General features: G+C 35.1%; 1 protein-coding gene across 1 annotated transcript in view; it reads left to right on the top strand.

Moving 5' to 3' along the window:
* Positions 1-12,635, top strand: part of LOC150079790 (sister chromatid cohesion protein PDS5 homolog B-like) — a 284,729-nt gene that overhangs the window by 258,235 nt on the left and 13,859 nt on the right. The window contains exons 23-24 of the mRNA XM_090383234.1: positions 1,500-1,623; positions 9,234-9,438. Of these exons, the coding sequence (XP_090239360.1) occupies positions 1,500-1,623; positions 9,234-9,438 (329 nt within the window). The remainder of the gene's footprint in view (positions 1-1,499; positions 1,624-9,233; positions 9,439-12,635) is intronic.

Below are 12,635 nucleotides of genomic sequence, written 5' to 3'. Positions count from 1 at the left end.
TTCTGGTTTAGAATTAGAATGATCCACAGTTTTCCTCATTTCACTTTTCAGCACCTTGTTACCTCTGTCATGTCACAGATTTGGGCCAATGGCAGCCCAATATGATATTAGCTCATGGTCCTAATAAAGTTGTTATGAGACCATCATGTATAGTCCTTTTTCAGAAAATGTTTAGTTGATTTCGGCTGAATTTCAAACTGCCATCAAAGAAATGAAAATCATTTCTTTGATGGCTGTTTGAAATTCAGCATCTAAATTGAAGGAATATACACTCTGCTATTTATAATTTTATTGGACCAAAAATATGAAAGTTCAAATGGTGACATATTTAGACTATATGCAGGGGTGTTCGAGTGCCTTCCAGCATACTTTTTGAAGCAAGGTCTGAATCCATTTGGCTGCATATGGAAATATTTTATCTTTAAGTGGAATTTCTTCTGCTGAAATATAGGCAGTTCATAGTCGTATACCATTTCAAGTTAATGTTTGGCATCAGCTTCTTTACAGCTAAACACCACAGTGATTGAAGAAAATGGTTAACAGAATTTTTGTTTGAAACTGAGGCTGCTTCTAATTCATGTTAGAAACTACTCTGGTTCAGAGTGACTGCATTGAAACTCATTTCCTGCCATTCATTCCCACAGTCTTTTACAAAAATTCATTGACCTCTCTGTGACAGTGTAACAAGTACTCAAACAATAATTACACTCTTAAGTCGTTACTCTTATTTTTGCGATCATGAAACCCATTGATATGTGACATAATAGTAATAAAAATCATGAATAATAGTGTATACTTCCTGTGCCGATATTCAGCATTTGTGAAAGTTCTCTAACTGTTATATATTTATTATTGCTTACAAGTTGCAAATTTTCAACATTGTATCCTTCCTCTTTTCAATACGTGATTGACCACTGTACAGCATTGGTTTTTTGATTGGCAGTCTTTTACATCAGTATTCTGATATGAATTTCATCTGGTTCTTGCTCTTTAGCAGTTAAGAACTGAATTACTGTATGATGTTTTCGACACACTATTTGTTTGAAATGCTGTGCAAAAATTACATGCACAGCCCTAATAGAGAGCAAATAAAAATGAAGCATGTGTTATGAACTTGCATGTTAATGTGATCATTTAAGCATATATACATCTGTTTCTCTCCCTTCCCTGCTGATAACTGTCAATGTGCTCAATGTGTTTTAACTTAACCTTAATTTACAACTTATGATTGATATGTATTTTATCCAACTGGTTAAAATATGTAACAATCTTCTGTTATATGAATTTTAAGTTCCAAATATACTTTAAAACAGAGTTTGGGGCAAGCCAAAATCAAAACTAAGCAGACATTGTGATAGTCATAGTATTGGAGGTAGTAACTTCTAACTTTTTGATGTTAGTTAGTCAATTATACTCTAACTTATAATTTAACTGGTATAAATTTTTATTTGTGTTTGAAGTATATATTTATTTACTGTTTATTTGTTTTATTTTTCAAGTCCCATGGAAAAATCTTGGCTTCGGTTAACTGCAGCTACTTGCATGCTGAAATTGTGTTATGAACCTCCATATGCTGACTTACTGAAACCAGAGTATTTTCAGATTTTAGCCTTTGTTCTTAATGTAAGCATTTATTATTATTTTTTTTTATCTGAAATAAAAATGGGATGTGAGAGTAGTTATATATTTTTAATAAAATTTTTTTGAAACATAAAATTCAGATTATTGGATAAACATTCTACTAATTCAGGAGTGGTAGTGTGGAAGAAAAAGTACCCTACTACACTTTTTTTTTAGAAAAACGTTTGCTTATCAAAATATTTATTACTGTCATTCTCCAGTACCTTCCTTTGTTTCTGAAGGTTTTAACCACCTATTTCTGATAATATTGATTGTTTTCTATAGGTTTAATGTGGGAATTGTTCCATGCCCCCACTAAGAGTGGAATAAAGTTTTTTAATGTATTGTCTAGTTTGTTGTGATTCTAGTTCATCACTGAAAATTCTGATCAAGGAATGATAAAATTGAAGTTTCTGGATATGGATTTGCATTTGGTCCTGTATAAAGGTCAGACCCATTTTAGCAATTTAAAAAAAAAAAAAAAAAATCTGCCACAATCATATGTTGAAAAGGAAATCATAGGAAATTAGAATTAAGGAATCTTGAAACCTCTGTTGACAAAAAATAAATCAAGCTCCAAAATTGTGCCCTAGGAGCAATGATAGGAAACAAACAGAATTGTGGGAAAGTTGCAGGAAAGTGCTGTGTAAATACTATACTGTCATATCCATGAGAACCACAAAAATAAGAATCAATAGTGAAGCATGCAAATCTAGAAATTAACCTAAACTCATAATTAAGTCTCACTAATGCTGATGATGGCGCCTCCGTAGCCAGGTGGGCAGGAGCAGCAGTGCATAGCACACGCTTCTTGATTAGACCGGGGTTCGAGCCCGTGACCACCAAATACGGAGGATGCAGAAAGATCAGGGAATGACCACCGCATATCCCTGGAACAATATGGCCTTAGTTGCTAATGCTCCTAAAAACCAAAGAACAAACAAAAACTAATGCTGATTGTTGCCTGTGGTATCAAAGATGGATGAATTTCATAATTGCAAGTCCCAGTATTGTTGGATGGTGTATCTCACAGAAAAATTATCATTTGAAATGAAGCATCATTTACATACAAATCTATGAAGGAGTGTTTTAAATTCGCATGTACTTATATTTTGTTTGTCTGTCAACATTTTCACTTTGTTAAAATGTAATTGTATAAGAAAATATATATCCATCTTTTATCTTACTAAAATCATTTGCCATCCTATCATTTCTTCTTTTTTTTTTTTCTTAAAGTAGTTGGTTCATAGTTATAAATAAAATATGTGAGATTCCTTTTCCATGCCACCTCTAGTGTTCATCACAGTGTTCATTACTTCATGAAGTGATAAACATTAGTAGATTTTAGGAGTATTCCTAAATTCTCCAGACATGAAAATGAATCTCGCAGTGAGTTCAAAACATTGCAACTGTGCAGGATTGTTGAGTTATTTGGACCTCTTTTCTAATTACTACTTAGTAATTAACCCACATACTGAAGTCACATACATATAGTCACATACAAGAGCAATATCCCAGTTTGTCTGAAACGTAAAATAATGAACCAATGTATACTCCCTACCATGACTTATGGAAGTGAAACTTGGGCACTCACCAAAAGAATGGAAGAGAAGCTGAGAACTACACAGCAAAGAATGGAACAAATTATATTGGGAATCAGACTGTTAGATAAGAAGAGAAACACATGGATTAGGCAGCAAACTCAAGTAAAGGACATTCTTATCAAAACTAAAGAACTAAAATGGTCTTGGGACATGATGACAGATGGACTAAGAAAATAACAGAATGGTACCCAAGAGGAGCTAGAAGAAAACCTGGAAGACAAAGGCGGAGATGGATAGATGAAATTCATGAGTTTTTGGGTAGTAAATGGATGGCCAGTGCTCAAAACAGAAGGAACTGGAAAGATGCTGGAGAGGCCTTCATCCTGCAGTATATTAAAAATGGCTGATGATGATGATGATGAATTAACCCACAAATGAAGAATTTTTCTCAGTATTTATGTGGTAAGAAGCATTCAAATATAGCTTTAATTTAAAGAGATATTTGATTTTTATCAAAAAAAAATCACCCCAAATATTGAATTATTCACTGAATTGTAATGTTTTTTTGTGAGATTTTCAAAATCCCGTTGCAGGAATTATCAACACCAATAACATCATTATTGCATTCCTAATGTATCATGCAAGATGTGGCTTAAGGTGAAGAAATGAGTGGAAATCTGAAAGTGCTACTTCAGAACTATGTGGCAGATGCTGTAACATGTTTTGTGCACTTTTTTTTTTTAGTATTATGCATATGATACTGTTTTTATATTACTAAGAGAATACCTTTGAATCCATGGTGCATGTTTCATTTTTTTTGTTTATTTGTTTATTATTGCTATCGAGGCAGTGTTAGGTGGGTCGGAAAACTGCTAGCTTGGGGGGAGACAAAGACCAATAGATTGACAGTAGCCACTGGCAGAGGTGAAAGAGATTCTTGCACTGCTTCTATTAGAATGAGCAGAAGCCTGAAAAACAAGATGCATGGTATTTCAGAGACTGCTGGGAGCCATTGCGGTACAAGTAAACACATGGGTTGTGTTAGGGTAGCTAAGAATAGAAACAGGTGCAGGTATACTTGCGTGTACACCAATGCTAGGAGTTTAGTAAATAAATTTGATGAATTTGAGGTATTGCTCAAAACATCAAAGGCAGATATTGTTGGGATATCAGAGACGTGGTGTCACACAGATATAAGGAATGCAGAACTGGAATTTGGGGAGTACAATGTGTACAGAAAGGATAGACAGGATAGGAAGGGAGGAGGGGTTATGCTATTAGTTAAGAAACACATAAAAACCAAGGAAGTGAAGCCAGTCGACATCGCTGGACAGTGCAGTGTTGAGTCAGTTTGGTGTGACATAAGCATTGGGAGATCAAAATTGAGAGTAGGAGTGTGCTATAGGCCTAATGACTCTGATGAGTATAATAAGGAACTGTACAGGGAAATAGAGTGGGCCAGTAAATCAGAGTGTCTTATAATGGGAGATTTTAATTTCCCAGATATTGACTGGAATTTGGGGGCTGGTTACTCACACACTAGCAGGGCTTTTGTGGATTTATTGGATGATTGTTTTCTACATCAGCATGTTCGGGAGGCAACTAGAGGGAGTAATACTCTTGATTTGATTATCAGCAGTGATTCTTCATGCATTAAGAATCTGCAGATAAATGAACCACTAGGGGGCAGTGATCACAGTGTGCTGAAGTGGGATTTACTCAAAGAGGTAACTACCATTAGGGGTAAAGGGAAGGGTTATTGCTTCCGTAAAGGCGACTATGATGGACTGAGACAGTATTTAAATTCTATACAGTGGGACCAACTGATGATGTTACCAACAGCAAATTCAAAATGGGAAGCATTCAAAGAACTTATCTTGCAAGCTACTAGGCTTTACATACCAACTAAGAAATATTGTTCAAGGTTTAGGCCAAAATGGATGTCAGATGAACTAATGAGGCATATGGCAGAGAAGAAAAATGCATGGGATACATACAAATTAACACATGACACAGAAGCCTATGATAGATACAGGTTGATATGCAACCAAGTTACAAAGGAGGTTAGGCAGGCGAAGGCAGATTACGAGAAATCCTTGGCAAGGGATGCAAAGAAAAACAGCAAAGAGTTCTTTACTTATGTAAACTCTAGAAGGAAGGGGATGAATCAGATTGGTCCACTTGATATTGATGGGTCAAGTGTTGATGATCCTGCTCAGGTAGCTAACAAACTAAATGAATATTTTGCATCGACATTCACACATGAGGAGTTATTCAGCAAGGGGAATGCCAGAGGTGTATTCAACTCTAGCAGTAAGCTACAGAATCTTGAAATAACTGGGAGTAAAGTGGAGGAGAAACTGTTGAAGATCAACACAAGAAAGGCACCCGGGGTGGATGGGATCTATCCAGTTATATTAAAGGAGGCAGCAAATGAAGTAAACAAACCCTTAGCCATAATTATGAGAGCTTCCTTGGACTCAGGGGAGGTACCCATAGACTGGAAATGTGCAAATGTGACCCCAATTCACAAAGGAGGATCAAAGGCTGACACAAGTAATTATAGACCTGTGAGCTTAACTTCTGTTCCAGGAAAATTAATGGAGGCACTGGTTAAAGAAGCACTGCAGGATCATTTAGACAAGACGTCAGTTATAGCTCAGACACAGCATGGTTTTGTTAAGGGGAAGTCTTGCCTGACCAACTTGATTGGATACTATGATGCAGTCACAAAAGAACTGGATGCAGGGAATAACTTTGATATTATATACTTGGATCTTAGAAAGGCTTTTGATACTGTTGCACATGGAAGACTGCTACACAAATTGGAGCAGTGTGACATTGGAGGCAAATTGCTGCTATGGATAAAGGGGTGGTTGAGGGGGAGAAGACAGAGAGTGGTAATCAATGGACACTGCTCATCGTGGACTGATGTTATTAGTGGAGTCCCTCAGGGCTCAGTGTTGGGTCCATTATTGTTTTCTGTATTTATAAATGATATTGATGATGGTATATCAGGCTTAATGTCCAAGTTTGCAGATGATACAAAGGTTGGCAGGGTTGTCAAGGACACTACTGACACTATGCTGCTGCAACAGGATCTGGAAAGGTTGAGCAGATGGGCTGAGAGGTGGCAAATGAAGTTTAACATTGACAAATGTAAAGTACTACACATGGGAAACAGCAACCCCAGAGCAACGTATCAACTCTGTGGTACTACATTGACAGTGGTAGAGAATGAAAGGGACTTGGGGGTGGTTGTGCAGGCAGATATGAAGTTCTCTGAGCAGTGCAGACGGGCTGCAAGAGTAGCTCATGGAGTATTGTCAATGATATACAGGAATTTTTCCAGCAGGGATAAGGAGGTGATTATTCCATTGTATAAGGCGATGGTCAGGCCACACCTAGAGTACTGTATACAGGTCTGGAGGCCTCATTTCAAGAAGGATGTAGAGCTGCTGGAACGAGTACAGAGAAGGGCAACAAGATTAGTGAATGGAACAAAGGGGTGCTCTTACGAAGAAAGGCTTAAGTTTTGCAAATTAGTGTCTGGAAACTAGGCACCAGCGAGGTGATCTGATAGAGGTGTATAAAGCCTTGAATGGTTTAAGCATGCTCAATGCTGATGGGATTCTTCCTCTAGCTCAGAAAAATCACCTGAGAGGGCATAAATTCAAATTGAGGAAAGACAGATGTAGGATAGACGTGCGGAAATTTGCCTTTAGCCAGCGGGTGGTTGGTTGGTGGAACAGACTTCCATCCCTTGTGGTGGAGGTTGATAGCCTAAATAAGTTTAAGGCTCAGCTGGACAGGTATTTTGAACGAACAGAGGGGTGAAGTGGAAGTGGGTTTTTTTTTTTTTTTTTTTTATTTGGCTGATGCTGCATAAGCTTGCTTTCTTGCATCAAATGCCTCTACTAATGCTAATGCTAATGCTAATTACATTCGGTATTAAAAACCTTTCCCTCTCCATCCACTTCATCATGCCTGGTTAAAGGTTTAGAGAATGCCAAACACTCCTGCCAGAGAAAGGTTTAGAGAATGTCAAACACCTTCTTTTTACTCTCTTTTTGTATTTTTTTTTTTTTCAATTTTAGTAAACCAAAATTCATAGATGGGTTGTCTATGAATTGTTGTCTGTCTCTCAGGCTGGATGAAGGATATTGCATTTAGCGATAAAAATGTGGTCTTTATATGCCTTTCTTTAAGTTTCTCACAACTGAGATGCGAAGGAATTTTATCCAGAAATAGAATAGCCTTTTCAGGTAAATTTATTTTCTTCAAATATTTTTTAAAGAGGGTACTAATTCATGAAAAATACATTTTTTGAATAATACAGTGTCCATCCATGCTGATTTTTGTGCATGGTAGTAAACAGTAATAAATTGTTTTCTATTTTTTTTTTTTTTTTTTTTTCAAAATTGAACTCAGTAAAACTTTGCATATATTATCTCTTTAAACATTCTAGAATTCCTTGATCTGTCAAGATGTTTTAATGAGTTATATTTTTAAAAGCTGTAGGAATTAGTTGATTTATCAGCAAAAGTTTCAAGTTCTAGTTGCATTGCTGCAGGTGGCTACTGTAGTTCTCTCTTTGAAATTTTTTGTGTCCTGGTGCTACAGGCTCAGCTTTTTTTTTTTTTTTTGCCTTCATTTTTGTAGGTAACATTTTATATTCAGGCCTGTTTCATTAGATTGAGTTGTTATCTAATCAATTTTTTTCTATTGATAAATGACCTTAAATCTTTTAAGCTGATCAGTGAATAATCTCTCCTGGGTAATGCTCAATACACGGATACCATGAACACACAGCTGACCTCTCGGGAAGCATACAACTTAAAAGGCGATCATGGTGCCATAGCCTACTAGGTGCAAGTATATTGACTGGTGCCCACAGCATACTGTAAGTGTGCTGTGGGCACCAGTAGACAGTATTTTATAAAGAGTGAAGGAAGAACATTGGTAAATTTGGCGAGTTCATTAAGTGGAGGTTGGTTAAGATGGCTTAAACTGTTTGTCAAAATATTAATTTTGTTTGGATACATCACCTTGTTTTTGGTTGTTAAATAATATAATTGCTGATTGTTATTTTGTTGTTTTTGCATCACAGCAGCTAAGGTTAAGATCTAAGCTGTATGTAGTATTATAATTACTGGAATTTTGTGTTACATCCAGCATTTCTTATTTAATCAGAAAGGATTAACATCATCCAGTAATATTAATATATATTTTTATTTGTTTTCATACCTGTGTTTCAGAAGTGGGAGACCTTCACTGGAGGTTTGTTATTTTGTTAAAAGTTTAAGATTTATTGTAACAGAATTAAACAAAAGTTGGTTTACTTTTATAAATTCAAATAATAAGCAGTGCTTTAAATACGTGTACAGTAGGCATGATGAAAAGCTAGTGTTAATATTTAGAAGGCTTTATACCTTTGGACCCATTTAAAAGACCAACTTTAAATTAATTTTTTATATACTGTTAAAGACCCTGACTGTTTCTATATGGCAGGTGTCTCTTTGCTTGTACTTAGGGAAAAAAAAGTTTGGTTGACACTCCTTGTATCCCAGATCATCTTTAGGTGTAAAGCCCTCTTGTGATGATGGATATCAGTGTGATGATTATTATCATACACCATTCTAACAAACATATACTCCCTCCACATAAATTTTGTGTGTGTGTGTGTGTGTGTGTGTGTGTGTGTGTGTGTGTGTGTGTGTGTGTGTGTGTGTGTGTGTGTGTGTGTGTGTGTGTGTGTGTGTGAGAGAGAGAGAGAGAGAGAGAGAGAGAGAGAGAGAGAGAGATTAGAATAAATAAGAAAGAGACCAGAAGGATATAAATTAAAGAATAAAATGTTTCATTTTTTTTTTAATGGTACTTCTTTCAATGGATCCAGAACCATCTTATCTAAAGAGTGAATTTACTGTTTCTATATGGCAGGTGTCTCTTTGCTTGTGAATGTGTGAATATGTAAATATTTTTGAATTCTCATTTATTTTCTTATAGTAATGAGATAATAGTTTGACATTTTTTATTAACAGATTCTCTCTTTTAACCTTTTGCTTTCAGGATGAATGTAGTGAAGTAAGGAGCAAATTTTCTCTGAAGCTGCATAAGGGTCTTATAAGTTTAAAACTGCCACTGAATTTTCTAGCAATTTTTGCTCTAGGAGGAGTGGAACCTGTTAAAGATCTGAAAATCCAGTTTAAACAGTTTTTACTGCTGAACATTAATAAACGCTGGGATTACTTAAAGCATCACACAGTTATTTCAAGTAAGTGATATTTTATATAACTAGAAAATTAAAAAGAATACTCTTTAATTGTGAAGCATTCAAATCAGTGTTATTTCTCATGTAAAATTAAATATTTTGAATAAAATTCTCCTCTGTGTAAGTTGTTATACTGTAAAAGCTCAGCCTTCTGGTATCCATCCATCTGGAAATCTCATGCAACTGACACATTTGAAAAACAATATATTAAAAAAACAATAATAATAAAAAAAAGGCAGCTCAAGTAATCAAGGCTGTGCAATAAAAGATTAAACATCATGAAATGCATTAAATAAAGCTAATAATGTTTAACAAAGCAATCCATATTAAAAAGTTAACTTCATTATGACTTTCTAAAAAATTAGGAAGCCATACTAAAGTACTGTATTTAGCATTTATGTTATGTAAACATAGCTACCAAATCTTCAGATTTATGAAAGCAGCTCAGATTTTTAACCATTATCCTGCTCACTATACTACATCTGTTTAATAAAGATAGAAAAATTATGGCTTCACCATTAGATTTTGAATTTTTAAAACAATTCTGCAAATTTGTGCTTGAAATTTTGTTTGTCTCTAGTTAATGAATTGGCCATCAGGTGTGCTAATGTCTTGCATAGAATATGAATAATGTGCAGAAGGAACTGTTAGATATCACAGAATTATTAAAATTTAACTTTAATAACATTAAACTGTTTTTTTTTTTTTTTTTTTAATGTCCTTTAGTTAGATGCCAAAGAAATACAATGTGGCATTTAAGAATGTATGCAAGATTTTCCATGTATTATAAAATTTGGTAAAGGTTTGCTTTGTGTAAAAAGGGTAAACTGCAGCCATTATCAAGCCACTGCAGGATGGGAGACTCCTCAACGATTCATATTGATGGAAATGGACCATAATCTGCCATGCCGGTCCAGTGCGTGTTAATAGATTGACCATATTTGACAGTCAGGGGCTTGAATCCCGGTCTACTCAAAGAGCACATGCTTTGTTTGCAAATAAACATAAAAACTATGTGCAGTGCATGGAAAACAATGCAAAAATAGATGTAGCATTTCAAAGTATAGATGGTAGTGTCATACCTGCTGAATGTTTGCATCGTTTATAATACAACATAATAATCTTTTTCTATGCTGTGCTAATCATGCAGGCATATTGCCTATAATATGTTTCCCAGTGGTGAAATAGCAAAAAAAAAAAAAAAGAGGAGGTAGTGACAAATATATATCATTTTTGATAATGTCCCTGAAAACTGGAGTAGAAAGGGTATCAAAAGAGGAGTTGAGTAATAGGCTATACTTGTCATATGATATACTTGTCTTAGTGGTAATAGGCTATACTTGTCATATGATCAATTTGTTGCATAAAAGGGAATGGCATGCCTTCCTCTGAAAGAGGATGAATATTTTATGGATGTTTACTGCTATCTAGAAAAAAGTGCTAAAAGGAAAGAGATTAAAACAGTTTGAATTAATGCATACAGCTGAAGTGAAACGAGTTTTGAAGTATGTGTAGCTGTCTTTGGGTAAAAGATGTTAAACTCAGACTGGTGCAACAGTAGCAACCTCTCACAAATCTATTTAAAGAAGAGGTAAGAAGTGAGAAGCCATATGAGCACTTTTCAAATTTACCAAATTAAAAAATACAATAAACAGTCATTAGCAAGCAGCACTAATTCATCTACAAATCTAGTTCATGATCCACAAGTTAAAAAAAAAAATAGAAATCAATGAACTCCTCACTAGAAATTTCTGAATCACAAACATTTGGTGCAGATTCTCTTCATACATGCATAAAGTCAGTTCGTGTTCATTTCTTTTTGCTTCAATAAAGCATTTTGCTTGTTCCTTTTATATGTTATGGTTACATATGAAAATCTGAAAAAAGCTCTTTACTGTAATCTGCCTCACATCCCTTTCATTAATTCTTAGTGTTGAAGAGTTACGCAGATCCAGCTGGTCAAGATGCTGAGGCTTTTGCACTTGCTAACGATTTCCCACAGCTTGTTCATTTACCCGCCAGAATACTACATACCAACACTCTTGATGTTTTCCTCACCAAAAATCCTTCAATGTATGCAGTCAGTGTTGCACCTCACATCAAACTTCTCCAATTGGGCTTCTCTCTCTCTCTCTCTCTCTCTCTCTCTCTCTCTCTCTCTCTCTCTCTCTCATGACCATTCATAGCCTGGTGTCATTTAGCCTTACAGGAATGTGATATGGGATGATCTGCATGATTCCTATTCTTCACCTTGGTTGGATTACTGTCTTAAATCTTTCATTCCCAGCATTTGCTCAGATCATGTCAGTGAAATTATTCTGCTAAGGATGAAATCCTTTGGAAATTAGTAAGAAAATAAGCACTTCACCCTGAGTAGCATGTAATCTATATTTAAATTTCTTAAAGTTACAGATTATTCTCTGACGTTTCATGATACCACTTCTTCAGTGACTGTAAAAATTGCAGAATAGACACACAATTTTTACTTTAATTACATATTTCTCTTTTAATCTTACTTTTACTTTTATTTTAATTTTACTTTTAATCTTACGTTTAATATTAAATATTCTCTACTTACGAATTTGGATTGTTAGTTTAACCATTAATTCCTTATTAATTTTGATATAATAGACAGTGCTAATTGTCAAATAACAGAACTGTATTTTGGTTTATAACTTAATCGATTAATACAAAATAATAAAATGAAAGCAGCAAAATAAATAAATAACATTGGATGTTCACATGCCTGAAATGCTATCCCTATTACATCATCAGCTATACATACCAAGACACTGGTAACATAAAGTGATTTTTTAAAATGATTTAAAAAACTAAATTCAAGGACAAGGACAAATACTAACTGCAGAAACTTCAGATGTTGCAGAAACTAACTGACATTTTCACTGTAATTATTATAATAGGCCTAACATTTTCAAAGTGATGATTAACCTTGCATCATAGTTGGTGTGAGAAAGCCTGGGGATAGCTAACATTATGCAGGGCTCAGTTATGCTTGCAGCCACGTGCCAGTGGTGCTTTGGAATAAACCCAGTGTAAGGCCTACAGCATAAAGGCACTTCAAGTTGGAGGAAGCAGCTGATCCCCAGATTTCCACCCCATATGTGATATCGTGATAGAAAAAACTACTAGTAATGAGTATAATCAAGAAGTCATAATTGAAATAATCGATTATGACATTT

The sequence above is a fragment of the Mastigoproctus giganteus genome, chromosome 10 (assembly GCF_048544385.1).
Source record: "Mastigoproctus giganteus isolate SK-2022 chromosome 10, ASM4854438v1, whole genome shotgun sequence".
Classification (NCBI taxonomy): domain Eukaryota; kingdom Metazoa; phylum Arthropoda; class Arachnida; order Uropygi; family Thelyphonidae; genus Mastigoproctus; species Mastigoproctus giganteus.
Note: the sequence above shows the minus strand (reverse complement) of the source record. Positions and strands in the feature narration are given on the sequence as shown.